This window comes from Micrasema longulum, unplaced genomic scaffold, assembly GCF_059751315.1.
Source record: "Micrasema longulum isolate JH-2025_06_02 unplaced genomic scaffold, ASM5975131v1 h1tg001155l, whole genome shotgun sequence".
Lineage (NCBI taxonomy): Eukaryota > Metazoa > Arthropoda > Insecta > Trichoptera > Brachycentridae > Micrasema > Micrasema longulum.
In genome coordinates, this window is record NW_028278342.1 from 129,210 (window position 1) to 148,581 (window position 19,372).

Sequence of the window (19,372 nt, forward strand, 5' to 3'; positions counted from 1 at the left end):
AAGTTTTACGATGCGAATGTTGATGGATTCAGAAATCGAAGAAAACCGAGAAATACCCGACATGACAAAACTTTACAAACACTGAATATGGATATGTCAAATGTCGGAAAAATCAGCACTCGTGCATGAGACGATGTATGAATTTAGAGGAAGCGAGGGCTGTATACAAAGACAAAGTGATATGGTGTTCTCTCATGTATCTATTCCTTCGGAGAAACGGCGTGATAGTTCGCTTGTTTGATAAATAAAATATACATATTTACGATTATTATTTTATCTCAATAATTCTAAAATCATTTAAATAAGTATTCTAAAATCTATTGTGATGAAGGTTCACCAAGAGTCACTTAGTAATTACAATTGTTGTTGGTTGCTAAATGAGCAATTGTGGCAGTCCCCATACAAAATAAGTCATTTGTAATTAAGTCTAATTAACGCCACACGCTTACACCACGCCACAGCTTCAGCAGTCCATGTATTTTGGATTAGTCAGGATTAGTTTCGTCGTGGAGTGTGAAATGTTCATATATGTAAAACATAACCAGTAAAAAATCTGAAATGTACTACAATTTAAACACATTTTGGCAATATTAGAATTTTCCGCTTAAAATTGTAATCTCAAAGTGAACCGTATTAAATAGTTGCCGTGATTTGTTAAAAAAAACTCATATGAAATTAAAATACTGGTTGATTTTAGTGTGTTTTAAATGTGGTTAGGGTTAGGTTATTTTTTCTTCGTTAGAGTTGAAGGAGATTTCCGCCTGAAAAAGTAATTGGAAAAATGCATAAAACGAAATTTTATTCGTTTTAATGTAATCTTTCACTTTTATACTGAGGGGAAATTATTTTTCTAAACCCCAAAAAAAAATATTTTTTTAAATATTTGTCTGTTTAAAAAAATATATAGGTTCATGTAACAAGGATTGGTATTATATTGTAATTTCAGCATTTCATTTTAAACTTAACTCACTCGCGTAATAAGTAATAATACAAACTGGGGAATAGTATAGGTTTAAAAAAAAAATCTGGGAATCTGGAAGCTATATTAGCCACTAATTAAAACAAATTTACTTTACTAATACACGAGAGTCAAGTATCTCCTCTACTTTCATTAAAATAATCATCAGTCAGCATTAAGAGAAACGTTTTTCTTTATGTTATGTTATTTGAAATTAAACACATAGGAGGTTCTTTGTTCCCAATCATCGGGATATCGTCTTTCCTCTGGGTTTGTATTCAAGTATTCAGTAGTCAATGTGTAGTACTTCAGTTCGGTCACCATGTAGAAGGAATTATGGACGATCAAATTAAAGTTTTGTGTAAATAATGACAGAAGTTATGGCCAAAGTTCTTGTACTCAGGGTGACCGTGGTTCTTTTGTGCGGAAGTCAAAGTTTGGCGGCTTTAGAGCCTTCGGCTCGTGAAAATGGATATCCCATCGATGGATTGGGGGATTTCGAACCTGCGCGATCGTAAGTTATCATTTTATAATATTTTTTCTTACGTTCCGCTAAAATGTTTTTATTTTGTGTTCATTTTCAACGATCTTCATTCACTTCGCTATGGGCAATGTGGTAAAAAAATAAATAATGGTATTACAAATTAAGTTTACGCACAATATTGATTGTATTATGAAATCATTCAAAATAATTTAGGCAATCTATTATTTCCTAGACTTCATCGCAAATCAACGTCACCGAGTACGCTTTGGTTCTAACTTTATGTACTGGGGTGACTCGACCTTTTACCATTCAAATATCACCCGTCCGTTTTACTTGAATGTAACCTATGGCATTGTCTCCGTAATTTTCCCTAGCTGATATATTAATAAGTAAATCACATTTAATAAAAAAGGGTATTAACATGCACTCGAGCAACAGAGATGTTTACAAGCAATGGTATTTTATGGATTATGTTGTGTCAAAGTCACGTTACTTCCCTTTTGCATTAAATGTACGCGAAACAATACATTTATGGTACATGCAAATAATACAACTATTTAAATGAATACATTCTGGAAGCAAACATAATATATTTCCTTACCTTGCGGCCTTTACATTTCTATACTCAGAACTTAAAAAGTTTGTATTGGATGAGAAAAAAATACCCATCATGAATCTATCTATTTTGGGCAAGTTATCGGATTTTCCTTGTAAAAAATCAATGTCAGTCATAATGCTATGGATGTTTATAAATGAAAACAAAACAAAAAAGCAAAGGAAAAAACGAAATTTAACTATAAAAAACAAATAAAAAGCCACAAGCCGCCCGCGTCGGAGTATCTCGGTATATGATTTGAGTGAACGTAGGATCTATAAGTCACACGTGACGTCACAACCCTTTTGGCCAGTTACGGGCCGTTTTATTTCTATCAAACTTTAAATAGAATATTATAAATGAAAACATTCGTTTCAGATTTTTATAGTACAATGCTCGCAATCGTAAAAATATTCACATATTACAACAGAGATGAAGAACATTTAAGAGAAGGTAATATAGACGTCTAGGCATCTACAGGGCTTATGACCTGTCAATGGCTGGTTTAAGTGGCCACTTTACACACTGTGTAACATTCACCATTCTGCCTATATTTGAACATCTATATTCCTTCCATTCTTCCATCTGTTGATGTTTGTGAAGTTAAAGAGCTGAAACCTTTATTTATGCTGGTGAGATTCATCTAATTGAATTATTTCACCTACATACTAGGCAACACCTGAAAATGTTCTTCATCTCTGTTGTAATATGTTAATATAAACAGCTCCCCAGGGAGTTGAATCCAGTCCTTGTCTACAAAAATTTGGACAAACTCAAAATATTGATGTAAAAATATTCTTTAAATACTGAATACATTTAAAATCATATCCCCAGTTTATGAAAATACCCTATTGTAAAAAAGCGGGCAAAATTGGACGGTTTCGCGGTACATAGGCAGGCCATTATTTTTGTAAATACGTTTATAAGTTACCTATACCTACAAATCTATTTCATCATCATCATCATGTCCGCTCCCTAGTTGGAGCATACGGTGTCCACAAAGAGCCTCCAGACGTCTCTGTCGGCTGCCAGCTTCTGTGCGTCCACCCAAGTCAGATTCGCGTCCCGTAGTTCTGACATAAACTGCTGACGAACGTCCAGGACATCAAGAAACCTGATGCCTTGTAAAGTAGTCTTAAAGCTCTCAGGAGGCATCCACAGTATATGGCCCAGCCAACCGTATCGCCTCCGCTTTATGATAGTTGTCACCAGAGTTTGCTACCTCCGATCTCTTATTTCCTCATTCCTTACAAAGCCAGTCATTTCATGTTGAATATAATTCATTCGGAACTCGGTGGTGCATAGGGCACTGCATTGGTAAACCAAATGCAGCGTATTTCGATCATCTGTTACATGAAGAGATCCGTCCTACACTTCCAATGCTAGTCTAGAAACAATGAAATATTGCAGTCTAAATAACCGTTATTTATTAATTACATTTTTTGCTTATATTTTAGTCATCGTTATTCCCTTTCCGCACCTAAAGGTGCATAGGACACTGCATTGGTACACCGATCACAGGGATCTCGTTAATTTTTTGTTAATTTATTATTACATACATCATTCAATATATTTAGTAGGTACATTTATATTGCAAGTATATTTTAGTACATTTATAATTACATACATCATTTAAATCAATATTTCAATTCAATTCAATTCATTTATTTTAAATTTAGCATAAACATTACAAATTCAATACGTCGTATTATAAAAAAGAAAAAAAAATACACGAAGGAGATTCGTGTCAAAGTAGTAGGAGAATCCGGCTCTGGAAAACCCCTTCGGATACATGAAACAGATCAATACCCAGAGCGATGTTGTTCAGCATAGCGGTAGCCCTTCCAACAGGCATAACCATAGGCAGGTTGGTCCTGAATATCGGAATATAAAACAAGCTATGCTGACGCTGTCTTAGGTAATTATCAGGAACATACAAACCAATGCTCATCATCTTAGAATTATCGATCATACCGCCCAACAATCGATAAAAATGTGTAGTCAAATACACATTCCTTCTAGTCTCTAAACTGTTATAGCCAAGCATACCCTGGAGAAACTTATGTCAAATATTTCATGTCCACCCTGCCAGTAATCGAACCCAGGATCTCAAGAATGGCAGGTGAATGCGTCAATCACTACACAACGAGGCGGACTTATCTCCGCTCGATTTCCCTTGTTCAGGATTTTTACCTAAGAGCAGCCATCGAGTCGAAAACACTCGTCTAGGGTTCTGGTTCTATTTCACACTCAGAATTGCATTCTTTGTCCGCCTGGGCACAGAACAACAATGGGCAGTGTTACGCTTCAGGTGCTTGTCCAGGGCAACATTTATAAACAATATATTTAAAAACATTATTTTATTAAAATGATAGGGAATGATCCGCCTTAAGTACTTATACTGATTGATTAAAATATTCTAGACACTTATAATCGGTTGGTTGGTAGAAACATCGACTATTTATTACTAAAATCATCGACTGATTCATAAAAAATATCAAATTAATAAAAATATTCATGCTACGAAATCCTAAAGAGGATTTGCCGTGTTAACTAAAACCGACAAAATCGAGTTTCTCTTGACGCGTTTTCCGCACCCCGGAATTGAACCATGTTTTTTTTTGTTTTTGATAAAGAGTATCATAATGGAATTTTCTGTATCGGCATCTTTTCCGTTTTTCAAAATTTTTTATCATATTTGTATACTGTACACCCGAAGGCCGTAGAACGTTGCCGTTCATTTTCGCCATATATACTTGTTTTACCATTCTTTCGTCGTTCATTCGTTCCACGTGACCAAACCATCTCAGAGACCCTTTCTTAATCTTATCAATTATAAGTACTTGACTCAGATTTACACTCTCGCCTGATTTCATCATTTGTAACCCTGTCATACATTGATTTCCCACACATTCGTCTAAGAGATCGCATTTCAACCGCGTTCACTCGGCTTTCATCCTTCCTCTGCCAGTTCCATGTTTAACTTCCATACATAAGTGTTGGGACTAAAACTCCGTTGTGCACTGCCAGTTTAGCTTGGATTGACATATTTTTATTAGAAATTACTGTGCTTAGTGCTCCGTTCATTTTGTTGCCCGCATTCACTCTTCTTTCAACATCTTTTTCTACTCTTCCATCTCTTGAAAATATGCTTCCCAGATACAAAAATTCTTCTACTTGCTCGAGACATTCGTTGTTTACATTTATTATGCAGTCAGTAACCTCACTATCCCTTTCAAATACCATCACTTTTGACTTACTTTCGTTCATCGCCAATTCGCTCTCCAGGCATACATCATACATTCTAGAGACTATTTGCTGCAAATCAGCCTTGCTGCTTGCTAACAGAACTGCATCGTCAGCATACAACAAGCAGCTTACTGAAAAATTATCAATTTTTGCTCCAATACCCATACATTCTATCTCTTTCATACAGTTGTCCATGTATAGATTAAACAACCATGGTGACATTACACATCCCTGTTTCACGCCTTTTGAGATCGCAAACCAAGATGTAAATCCCCCATTAACTCTTATACACGCTGAACTCTCCTCATAGAGAGACGATACTGCAAGTATAAGTTTTTTGTCTAATCCATACTTTTCCAACACGCCCCACAATTTCATTCTATCTACTTTATCATACGCTTTTTGCAAATCGACAAATGCGCAGAAAAGTTTTTGACTTTTTGCCAAAAACTTCTCCGTTAGCATTCGCAGCGCAAAAATTTGGTCCATACAAATAATTTGCCAAAAGGGCAAAATGATCGAGACACGCCAGTGGTAAATATCTATAGTGTGTAATAAAATCACAGCTTTAGTGCCATAATCCCTGGAGAAAATACGGGAATACGTTTGTATGAAGAAAAGCCAGGCCACGTTCCCTCTTAATTTGGTGTGTAAAAATCCCAAAAGAGAAACTTAGTGGCTTCCTCGTCTACCTTGGTTGAGGTTTCTTGTTTAGTTCTTGGCAAGGTCGGCATGGCAAGGTCGGCATATGTTACATTTAATTGAGACACAAATCCCTGCTAAATCATTGTTCTAGTGCCATAATCCCGGGAGAAAATACGGGAATACGTTTGTATGAAGAAAAGTCGAACCGTGTTTCTTCTACAAAGCGGGAAGAAGTAAAAAGTTTTGAAATTTTAAAAATTAAAGGAAGATTCTTGAAAAACAAATAATTTTTCTTCAGTCAGTAGTTAATTCATTATATTTGTGTTAATTAATCATTTAATTTGAACTCTTAAGTATTCCCGATTTTAATTTTCATTATATTTATTACTATCAATACATGGTGTAATGGTTAGCAGGTTTGACTACGGTGCATGTAATTTTAGGATTCGATTTACGAAACGGTCGACTCTGAAATATTAATTCGAAACTTTACATTATGTCCGCTGCGCTGGTTAGGTTAGCTCACAGAAGTCTTGATAAGCTGTCAATCGGATGTTCAATATTGATGACAAATAATTAAAAATTCGTAGAAAATAAAAATAAATAAAGTACTATGTCGTGTCCACAGTTTTATAAAAAATAAATTAACAATATTTTGAGTTTGTCCAAATTTTTGTAGATAAGGACTGGATTAAACTCCCTGGGGAGCTGTTTATATTATCATATTACAACAGAGATGAAGAACATTTAAGAGAAGGTAATATAGAAGTCCAGGCATCTATAGGGCTTATGACCTGTCAATGGCTGGTTTAAGTGACCACTTTACACACTGTGTAACATTCACCATTCTGCCTATATTTGAACATCTATATTCCTTCAATTCTTTCATATGTTGATGTTTGTGAAGTTAAAGAGCTGAAACCTCGAGCGGCGGCCTCCGTGGTGTAGTGGTCAAGACGCTTGACTCAGGCACGGAAGGTTCCGGGTTCGATTCCCGGTGAGAACACAAAAAATTAAAACTGTGATTTTTCTCAAGCCTGGGTGCTCTGTGATGTAATTCACCACTGTAATTAGGCCTCCTGGCCTGTTGTGGTCCAAAAAAGAAAAAAAAATGGAAAAAAAAATGGAAACCTTTATTTATGCGGGTGAGATTCATCAAATTGAATTATTTCACCTACATACTAGGCAACCCCTGAAAATATTATTTTTTCAATTTCTATACTTCTTCATGGACCAGGTAATTTATCAACAATATTTTGAGTTTGTCCAAATTTTTGTAGACAAGGAATACAAAATTTTGTATTCAACTCCCTGGGGAGCTGTTTATATTAACATATTACAACAGAGATGAAGAACATTTAAGAGAAGGTAATATAGAAGTCCAGGCATCTACAGGGCTTATGACCTGTCAATGGCTGGTTTAAGTGGGTAATAATAAAGGTTTCAGCTCATTAACTTCACAAACATCAACAGGTGAAAGAATTGAAGGAATATAGATGTTCAAATATAGGCAGAATGGTGAATGTTACACAGTGTGTAAAGTGGCCACTTAAACCAGCCATTGACAAGTCATAAGCCCTGTAGATGCCTGGACTTCTATATTACCTTCTCTTACATGTTCTTCATCTCTGTTGTAATATTTTAATTAAAAAATAAATCTAATACTTTATATTTTATTTTCAGGCCAGAAGTCTTAAAATGTCCGACAGATAATTTGATTACATCAAAACATAAGTGTAAAGTGGGAGCAGATTGGGTCGACTGTACACGAAAATACTGCTGCCCCGATTATATCTACATCTCCGGAAGGTAAATATTAAATATTACACTAATGCTAACCCTGGCTAATTCTGAATAAGGTTACAGGATACATCCGGTTTTGATTTAAAGAGCTTAGACCGGACTCCGCCAGGATTTCATTCGAGATCAGATTTTTGTCATGCCTACTGAAAACTTTTTTTGGCGCCGAGCAAACTAAGGGGAATTAGCTGGAAAGCAATGTGTCATTTTATTCAGAATTACAGCACCCGATTTTCCGAATCACTGAAGATTTGTCAGTATTTTTTGTGTTATTCCACACAATGCAAATAATGTGGAAGTAACAGAAACAGAAACAGAAGAAGTAACAGAACATGAAATACCTTTAAAATATCAGCAAACCCATAAATAATATTAATAATAAAATCTTTATTATTAATATTTAAAGCATTAGCTATGTGGTCAAACATTTAACTAAATGTAATAAATATTTGTATCCACTTTCCGACTTTTCTATGTCTACCGGTTTCGAGATGTTCCCATCTCTTCGTCAGGACACTAATTAAACCAACATGCAAAACCTACTACACACCATCACCATAGTTGCACAAAAATATAAAACAAACACGACATGCATTTTAATTATAATAAAAGTGTTGGTTTTATATTTTTGTGCAACAACTATGCTAAAGGTGTACAGTGGGTTTTACGTGTTGGTTTAATTGGTGTCCTGACGAAGAGACTGGTACATCACGAAACCGGTAGACATAGAAAAGTCGGTAAGTGGATATATACAAATATTTCATATTTAGTAAAACCTTTGTTAACCATAATATATACAATGTGAAAAATACATCAATATTTATTATTCAATAAAACAAAAGTATACACAGTTAAATAGCGGACTTATTGCCACTAGCAATTTCTTACAATCTGACAAAAAAAACTAATAAAAAAATACAGAAATGAAAAAAAGTTTAAAAAAAAAATAAATAAAAAGTTAAGAAAATACAAACAGTAAAAAAAATACAAGTTACGGTGTCTATTGCTTGCGTTATTTACATTTTAATTCATTCAATTACATCTTCCAAATATTCATTTATATACTGTAGAAACATTTATTTATTAGAAACACTTTACACTTTGAAAATTTTTTAATCCAATTTATTTCTTTAATTTTTTTAGGAAGCTGATTATAAATTTTTACTGCCATGTCATATGATTTATCTATGGCCCTTTTTTTTAAAAGGAATAACCCGCTAAGCCTCTATTTTGAGGCTCGTCAGCAGGTAGGATAGAGGGGATATTGAAGGAGGTAGTGAAAAATACGCCACAACACCCAGACCAATTGAGAATAAAATATTTCTTGGATTTTTTTGGTGTTGCAACTGGTGGGAATCGAAGCCACGGCGCCAGTTTCACAGTTAGCCGTCTAACCAACTGCGCCTGTCTTGTAATAAAAAAAATTATGTCTCATACAAAAATAATGTTGCCACTAATCTTTAAATATTACATACTTTTAAATGAGAAAGATGATTGTGAGTAATTGCTTGGAACTTGGCTTATAAAATAAAAATTAAAGTGTTAATTGAAACCCTCATTTTTTTGTCAGTATCCCTACTAATAATTATAGACACCAATTAGTCACCGCACGCGCCAGGTAAAATAGTAAAATGACTAATCAGTATATAAGGTAAAAAAATCCCTATCGAAGACCTTAACAACTTTTGAACCTTTGGACTTTTAAATTTTATATTACTATCCTGTTTTATAAGACACATCCTGGAGAGCAGTAAGGGGGCTGCAGTATAAGCAAATAAGGAAGAAATCATACAAAAATAGACCTTTTAAATATGTGTCACCATTTATTGTGTACATCAGGGCCTGAATGCTATGACTAAAATATAGATTATCTCGTTCTATGTACTGCGTCCGAAATTTATTGACTTGATAGCCTTGTCTTTATTTATGATTTACCATAAGCTACAATTAATAATCTTCTATTTTGGTATAAGAAAATGCTATTTAAATTCCAGATGTGTTCCACAAGAAACAGATCCATGTAGCCTCGGTTTATGTGAACATAAATGTAACACATATCTACAAAGGCTTATATGCACTTGCTTTGATGGCTATGTATTGAACTCATATAATCAGAAACACGGGATCAAACCATTCTGTGAAGGTGAACAAATTTTAAAAAATATTATTTTAGGAAGGCCAAAACACACATTTTCTCATAATTATTATGTAAATCTAAAAATTAACTTCAAGAAATTACCGCAAATATCCAATGCGAAGCATTAAAATATAATACATATTTTTGATACATTAATGGCAGGTACATATAATAATATTAGCAGCACATTTTTTAAAAAAAAGTTTTATTTTCAGATATTAATGAATGCCTAGATAACAATGGAGACTGTGAACAGAAATGTACAAACACCGTGGGAAGTCATTTTTGCGAATGTGATGTAGGCTACACTCTTAATATTGATAATAGAACTTGCGATCTCGATAAAAAAGAGGTAAATGAAATATACATTTTTTTATCCTGTTGTGTTTCATATTAACTCTTTAGCAAAAGGGATATTTAATGCTACTCTAAAACTGTTGATTGGTCAGAGTAATAATGCGTGTAGCTTGGCGCATTATTACTCTGAGGTTAATTGCGTGTAATTTAAATTTATTATGAATATTTCAGCAACAATAAACAAAATGCAATATACATATTTCATAATTATTCAGGGAATATCCAAATTCCAGATTTAAACATTTTGCATATTCAGCGTACCTACTCTAAATAATCGAAGTGCATAGACGGAAATAATTTAATTATGCCATCCAAAACAATGTGTTTGAGCGTAGTGGACAAAATTGAATGTTTGTCAAATTAATGTTCGGTATTCCTGCAAACAGTTATACAGAGTGTTTGGTAGAGGATAGAGTAAAAAAAATGTAGGCAGAAAGAGGGATTTGGAAGAAATTTGTTCCTGTGACACTTTTCCAAATGTTTGTTTCCAATTTTTTTTTTCGTTTTTTTTTCATGCTTTTTATGTAATTTGCCAGTCTTGTGTCCTTAATAAAAAAATGCAAGGATTGTATTAGCTCCAAATATATTAAGGTTTTTTTGTCTCAGTGGTGTTGTATTATTGTACTAAAACAAGAAAGTGCTGCTGACAATCATTTGGAAACAAAATAACTAACAAAGAGGAAAAGCGGATTTAAATACATAATTTATGCCTATTCCAAGGATATGCTATGTGTAATATGAAACACTTGAAGTAAAGGTTCAAATAATTAGGGTTAACTTTTTTAGTTGCTTAGTAAGGTAGGGTTCAGGAAAATATATTTGTAGAAAGTAAAAATACTTTTACAATCTCATAACACCTGCGGATCTTAAGTCAAAGTACCCTATGTAAGTAAGAGACAAGAAATCAATCACACGTAAAAAGAGACGAAGTACCTTTGCCTATTGAGATCTAAATGTATTTCATTAAACTTCTTAGATTTTCACGGCCGTTAAGATGCACAATAAGTTTTTCTGGGTTATTATGCCGTGTGTCGTTCGTACTCTCTACCGACGTTTCGGATCGCGTTACAGCGTCCATCATAAGGGTTGATGTTATTTGTGTATGAATATGTGTTACGTTAGGTACTTAGAATTTTTACCGTGTCGTAGTCGTTTTTGTGTGATGTTATGTATTTGGGACTTGTACCGTGTCGTAGTCGTTTAGATTAAAGTGTACCATTATGTACTTAGGATCTATACCGTATCACAAATCTGTGTTACATTGCAATCTTTATGCGATTTCTTTATGACTGGGTACCGGGATGTTTTTAATCGCATCCCATCATCTCTGTTTATGTTGTCGGGATGTTTGTAAATCTCAATTGCTTCTTTTACTAGTCGTGTTTGGTGGTTCTTTGGCCTCCATAAGATTATCGGCTCAAAGGAAAACTTATGCCCCGTTTCCCCGAAACGTCGGTAGAGAGTACGAACGACACACGGCATAATAACCCAGAAAAACTTATTGTGTCATTAAATAAAGTAATTATGAATGATTTATATAAATAGTTTCATTTTTGTAATTACCATTATTTTTCATCCATCAGTTTATATTATTTATTGTTTCAGCATTTACTTTGTGGAAAAACATTTTGAATTTATTCAAAATGAAACACATTGTAATTTTTACCAAATAAGAGTTTTATATAACACAACTAGTTTCAGGTATTCTGAATTACCCATCATCAGGTGTAAATATAAACCCATCATCAGGTGTATGATGTATTTATTATATAGTAAATAAGTACCCATCATCAGGTGTAATTATATTTACATCTTTGATCAATTTTAATATAGAATCACTACAAAAAAGGCGCCTTACATATGATTTAATTTTTCTTTTCAAAATTCTCAATAATATAGTTGATTCGCCGTATCTTTTACAAAATATTGGTTTTCGTTGTCCTCTTCGCTATACTAGATTAAATTCCCTTTTTTATGTACCAACTTGTAAAAACTATTATACCTCGAATTCATTCATTAGACGTACCTGTAGAAATTATAACGGACTCAGTATTGATGTAGACATTTTTAACTGCACGTTGCATTTGTACAGAAAATTTCTTCATGGGGTCGATTATTTGGGATAGTTGCTGAATGTGCATCTTGAGTGGTTTATGCTATATATATGTGCCGCATGTAATGTATATGTTTGTGTATGTTTTATAAGTGCGTTCATGTGTGTGCGTGGATGGCTCGGCGTGTACATTCGGTATTTTTATTTATTTTAATTTATTACCTCCATGGAAAACGCAAATGTCAACATTCTTTTCTCACTTAAAATTCTTATTTATTTAATTTTTTTTGGTCACATTTAATGTTTATATCTTTTTAATTTATGAAAACTTGATTTGTCTTTTTATGTTAAAAAATTGTTGTTTTTAATATTTATTTTGTATGACTATATGTTTTCTGAATAAAATAAAATAAAATAAATAAAAATAATGATGGGTAATTTAGGATACCTGAAACTAGTTGTGTTATATTAAGCTCTAATGTGGTAAAAATTACAGTGTTTCATTTGAAATACATCCATGTTTATTCATTGATTCTTGTAATAAAATGTAATATATTTTTGGAAATATGTAATTAAAATTACAAAATAAATACTGTTCCTAATAAAAATTACAAAATGGTTATCTTCATTAGAGAGGAAGAAATGTTAAGATATCATGTAAAAATATTATGTATGTAGGTATATATTTTTAAAATTGTAAAACTCTTTGTTTCAATAAAAAAACATACATATATTTCAGTCGGATATTACAAGCCCTTCTCTAGCAGCAACACGAGAAAGGTGTTACGCAAATTGTGAAGCTATGAATAGGCTTCAGGAGAGAGTGCGCTCCCTGCATGAGCATGTAGCGGCACTAGGGACCGCTGTAAGGCTGTCATCCTTCGCCAGCGGCCCCCCAGGCCCCCCTGGCCCCCCTGGGGCCCCGGGTGCGCCAGGAACTAATGGTAATGCTGAAAAAAACAAATTAAACACACATACTTTACTACATTTCTTCGCTTAGTTAACAACACTGCCTGCGTAGGTCATTTTTGTTATTTTAAAAGGACAGTTAAAAGGCTGCTTATTTTATAGAATTGAAGAGGAATTAGACTTATGTTGAGATTTAACGGTTTATGAATAAATATTTCATTTTACTACATTTAAAGGCGTAATTTGATTGAGCTTTTGATAAAATAAGCAGTTTTTTTGTCATCCTGTAAAAATAACAAAATTAACTTAGACGGTGTTGTTAGCTATAGTCGTCAAGCAGAAGCGATTCGGTTGGCTGGGCCACATACAGCGAATTAACTTAACCACACTTACCTACTTTACTAGGTCTCACATTTTCACAACATGCTCCAACTGGAGAAAGACCAAATATCAACTGCATGACGGTACAGTTCATTCAAATCGTTGGCTGAACGTTTTCAATTAAAATGTTCCTGTGTGCCTTTTAGCATAACCGAAACATGTTTACATAGTTCACCAACAGGTACTAACACAATAACATGGGCTTATTAAACATTCAAACACACTGTACTTGCTTGTAATGAAAACATTTTTATTTGAATTTGTAAAAAGCACTACCACCACTGAGGTATAATTAAATAGAGATGATGCTTTATAGAACAACAGTTTGAAATTGGGTTCCGAAAAATGAGTGTTGTCACATGAACATTGCTGTGTAAAACACGTAGTAGAGTAAAAAAGATGCCAGTTTAATGTGAATTCAAACCTGTATGTTGCACGCCTTTTAAAGCTGCTTCACATTGTTTACTGACTACAAGTTAGGTTCCGGAACTAAGGTTAGCTGCATCTAGTTTATACATATATATCAATGACTACCAGTGACTGTTATTTTTTTTAATAAAGTAATAGACCTGAAATCATTTCAAAAGTAATAACCATATCCTGCATTTATTTTACAAGAAATTTACCCAAGGATTTTAGCATTAAAGAAACATATGTATCAATGTTTAATCTGGTTTTTTTATTTTCTGTTTGATAGTTGATGGACAAAAAACAGAAAACGATGGTGAAGATTTCTCGTACAATTTACTAGATTCATATGTAAATACACCAAACGGAGCTTTCAAATGTCAGAGAGGACCGGTGGTAAGATTTTCATGGTATTCTAATTATATTAAGTTGGTACAAAAGTTTTTGTGCATTTTTTAAAAGAAATCATCGTGCTACAGCCTTTTGTGGGCCCTGACCTACTCTAGAATCTGTCTTCATTCCTCCCTGCACCCTGCGGCTCTTCTCCAGTTCATCAGGTCAATTGCTGTAATGTCACTTTCCACATTATCCAGCCATCTTAATTTTCAGTTCAGAAGTTTAATGGCAAAAATCGGCATTTATTATAGTGAATAATACAATATGTTCTGTTTGCAAAACAGTGAAAAGGTGTACAATTGTGTAAAATGAAATTATAAGCTAACATATTAGATACTGTCTATCCTCACTAGGTATGGTAAATACTTTAGTCTACCTCTGGTTCGTCTGTGTTCCTGAGAGAATCTTTTTGGAGTACAATTATCATTCATTCTATGCACATTGCCCAACCATTGTAATTTTCTTATTTTTTATGAATTGTGCAATGCTGGGTTTGCCATACAGTGCTTCTAACTCATGATTAAACCGTCTCCTCCACACTCCGTTTTGGTTGACAGTCCAAATATATTTCTTAATATTTTTCTTTCAAATACTAATACCACGTTTTCATCTCTTTTGGCCAGCATTCGGCACCATATGCAATAACCAGTATGAGAGATTTGTAAATAATGGTCTTAGGTTTTCTAGAGAGCAATTTGGATCCCAGACCTTAAAACAAGCCATAATAACATCTGTTTGCTGCCGATAGCCGTGCTCTAATCTCGATACTATAATTGTTATCATTAGTAATTTCAGTACCTAACTATTAAAAGGAGTTGACATTGTCTATGTGTTGTGACCCAATGTCAATTGCCTGCTGTGCATAGTTTATTTGTGACTTTTTTGCTAACATATATTTAGTCTTAGATGTATTTATTATAAGACACATCTCACTTGCAGCCATCTCTTGCTTTAAAAAATCAAAAACTGGCATCTCAAGCAAAAAACTGATCACCTTATCTTCTATGTAACAAAAATTATCTAGATAAGCTGCAATTGAAAAGCTAATGCATTGCCGTATGCACCACTAGGTTTGGATATGGAAATGATGATAAAAATCACGAGACTTGGAATACAAAAAACAAATCTAGGGATGTACTATTGAATTAAAAATTTAATTTAAAGAATTCTGGAGTGATTCTTCTTCAAAAAAATGTTTTGTTTCTAGGGACCTCCAGGGGCAGCTGGTATGGAGGGTCCCAAAGGTTCGATGGGATCTAAAGGTTCCAGGGGACCACGCGGTCAGAGAGGATCCTTCGATTTCTTACTACTTCTTTTGGCAGATCTACGACATGATATTATCAATCTAGAAAACAAAGTATACCCCAAAGGTGAAAGGTAAGAACAATGTTTAGAATATTTTCATATACAACCCTCGTGGGATTTTCATCAATACAGATAAATGTTTCAATAAATAAAATTATTAATAATGTATATATATGTAAGCATCATGGTGTAGTGATCAGCGCGTTTGCCTGCCATGCAAGAGGTCTCGAGTTCGATTCCCGACATGGTTGATATGAAATATTTATTTAATAAGGTGTTTTTACACTTGAATATTTTATAACCCCTGGACTGGCGGTTTCTGAAGCGTAAGACTGATCATCTTACCCTTATGTAAGAAAAATTATCAAGATACACTGCGATTGGTGTACCAATGAACAATAAGTTTTTCTAGGTTATTATGCCGTGCGTCGTTAGAACTCTTTTCTGACGTTTTGGATCACATTACAGCGTCCATCATATCAACATCGACCCTGATGATGGACACAATAATGCGATCCGAAATTTCAAATCACTGCATTCGGGACGTCTGTGCGTTGGGACGTGTAATCAGAACTGATCAAACTTAAAAAATAATGAAAATTTTCTGTTCTATGCAAACTCTTTAATTCAATAATATAATTTATTGTATTCTTAATTATTGCATTCCTTCTTTATTTCCTCTTTATATATTTGGTTTTATTGTTTAGTATTGTTTAAACTGTTATTTCGTTACATAATTGATTACTTTAATTTGTAGATCATATTTAAATTTTTATTAAATTTATGTATTTGTCATATTTTCTATTAATGTTGATGTAATGCTTCTATTATTTTGTATATTGTTTGTAACTATCCATAATTTGAATTCTAAAATTTTTATACATATTTAATTTTTTTTTTATTATTGTTATTTTCAAAATTGTTATTGCATAATATGTAATTATTTCTTACAATTTACAATTATTAATGCTTAACACCTCACAGCCTAATAAGCTATACTAAGTTTTGTGAATATGCAAACCGTAAATTAATTTGAGGTAAATTTTTAATTAATGTACTTATTTAATTTAATAATTCAAAAAAATGTTATTAATTTAATTATTAATGAATTATTTTTTTTACTAGCCCACCAAAATTCAACATCCAACATGCGTGGAAAAGGCAACAGATGAAAGAAAATGCCAAACGATCTAAGGAAGGTCACGCATTGGAAGCATATTCCCCGCCCATCATAGAGCAAACTGGAGTGAAAATTACTAACAACGGAGAGTCTGGAGAAATAGAAAGAGACCATACTAAAACTAAGATTAAAGGGGACCAAGGTGATGCAGAATACTCGCAACAATTAGATTTCTTAATCCTCAAGCAAACAGTTATAGAATCCATGAAAAACAAGCAAATGAAACAAAACCCTGACGCATCGAACATTTACGATTTATCAGCTGAAGATTTCAATGAAGAAGATAACGATGATCCTGACTATGAAGAGCTCGACGGAGATCATTAATTTATGCACTTTAATAAAATGATTTCATACTTTTTCGACTTTCAAAGTTCAAACCAAAATTTTAAAAATATTTTTGTAGTTTTACCAAAAATGTTTGCATTTCAAACAAAGGGGGTTATATTTGGCTATTGAATATTATTAAATTGTTATGAAGAATATACATATTTGTACAATCAGCGCTGGATCTAATGGTTACTAGCGGTGGATCACTTAATGAAAAGGGACGGAAATATATATGTTCGTGAATTATAGAGATATCTCGTGAATATGTTCGTGAATATATACGAGCATATTAATCTCCCCTCCTTTTTAAGCTAGTTCTTCGTGCCAACTGAACCTATAATAGTAGATACAGATCTGTGTAAAATTCATCAAGCGGTCATATGTAATAACAAATTTTAGTACAATCACATACTATCTTCATTGGTTTCTAGATAATTTTTAAAATTCTACATACATATTGACTTTTTTTACATGGTGTAGTATTACAAACTCGCATATTTTTGTAGAACGGGTCCTGGCAAAAAACAAGGTCTTGAAACCTGTGGATATTTTATTTTTCATTTTTTATAAAGGCTCTATTTTGAGGCTTGTCAGCACGATAGAGGGGATATGGAAGGAGGTAATGAAAAATACACCACAACACCCAGACCAATCGAGAAAAAAATCTTTCTTGGATTTTTTTCTTGCAACTGGGGGGAATCGAACCCGCAACGCCAGTTTCACAGTTGGCCGTCTAACCAACTGCGCCACAGCGCCTAACAAATCAGGTGGCAATTAAAGATATATTTGCTACCTACAACAAATAAAGCAGTATGGTTTTAGAGATTATTTTATGCCAATGTTCCAACACAGTAATATGAAAAGTTTATTTAAATTTTTTTTTTAGGAGGTAGCTTACACAATAAGTCAATTAAAATCATTTTAAATTAAAATTATTAATGTTTTATGGAATTTATTTAAATGGCAGAGTGCCTTATAAAGCCACGTGAGAAGAGAAAGACTCGGGTGTAAATCTAACATGAAGGTAATATCTAACAAAATAATATTTCACTTTTATATATCGCACCATGAGAAGTTTAATGTACATTGGAAGTTAGAAACTTCCCACCTAGGTTTGGGATATCTCTATCTAATACACTAATGCACCAATAATATTAGTCATGTCAACGCATTAGTCCTAATAATTTGCCTGTGTCCAGGGCTTGTGCTTCCCAGGCCCGTGAAGTGCTACCTTCTGGCCCTGTGGGTCCCTGTTCAATTCCTGAACAGACCACAGCAGCACATGCAGCCCGACTGTCAATCGAGGATTTCACTTTATTTGTTCATAAATCAGAATGTGCAGGGTAAAGAGTGTTGTAGTCGGCATGTTTTATAATAAAATGCCATTTCAAATTGTATTCTTTCATCACAACAATGATTTAATTGCGTATTTTTTTTATTGAAAAAAAATGTTGACAAAATTATAAAATTACAAATGGTTTGTACATACATAATCAATAATAACGTTTCTACCTCTCTAATAGAGTGAAAACTCATGTTTAGAGAGGGAGTTTGTTTTACTTCAATTGTTTTTATATTTTTACTATATCAGGCACATTGGTTATAGATCAGTTATGTTTGGTTCGCACGAGCATAAGTGATGTTGACAGTCACGTAACCCCTAAAAAATTTATATAATAATACGGCCCGCCACCAAAACTAATTGCCGACCGCTTTACTTAGCCTCTTCAACTGTTTTCATAACACTTAAGTGTTGTTATACCATTTAGCTATATTTATAATTTTATTTTGAATTACTTAGGTTAAGTAATGAATAAAAATCTGAACTCATGGTGCAATATATTCTTGTTATACTCAAATTGAGGTAAACATTAATGAAATATTGATACTTCAGTAAATATAACCTTAAAATGAAGAAAAAAAATGCTCTCGGGTAGTTTTAAGACATTAGTGGGTAAAATTCTGTGATTTATCATTATAAATATTCTCAGTTGCAATTGTAGTTTATATATATATTTTGCTTTTATCTTTTTAAGTTTCATCATCATCGTCCCCTTCCCACACCTAATGGTGCATAGGGCGCTATATTGAAACACCAACTGCAGTGTATCTTGAACATTTTTGTTACATGAAGGTAAGGCGATCAGTCTTATACTTCGGGTGCCAGTCTAGGGACGATGAAATA

The 19,372-nt window shown here is 33.4% G+C and overlaps 1 protein-coding gene across 11 annotated transcripts; it reads left to right on the forward strand.

The window, feature by feature from the left end:
* The first annotated feature begins 413 nt into the window (after window positions 1–413).
* On the forward strand, window positions 414–17,215 carry LOC148276741 (collagen and calcium-binding EGF domain-containing protein 1-like). 11 transcript variants are annotated; one of them, XM_088233841.1, is made up of 10 exons: window positions 488–560; window positions 947–981; window positions 1,252–1,472; window positions 7,615–7,740; window positions 9,726–9,874; window positions 10,084–10,220; window positions 13,018–13,222; window positions 14,266–14,372; window positions 15,580–15,749; window positions 16,803–17,215. In XM_088233841.1, the coding sequence occupies exons 3-10, from the start codon at window positions 1,327–1,329 to the stop codon at window positions 17,182–17,184; spliced, it is 1,422 nt and encodes a 473-aa protein (XP_088089967.1). In that variant the 5' UTR covers window positions 488–560; window positions 947–981; window positions 1,252–1,326; the 3' UTR covers window positions 17,185–17,215. The 11 variants fall into 11 exon arrangements, with proteins under 11 accessions (XP_088089962.1, XP_088089963.1, XP_088089964.1 ...); XM_088233836.1 differs by lacking the exon at window positions 947–981 and having other exon boundaries at window positions 414–560; XM_088233837.1 differs by lacking the exon at window positions 947–981 and having other exon boundaries at window positions 414–560; window positions 1,263–1,472.
* Window positions 17,216–19,372: the final 2,157 nt, after the last annotated feature.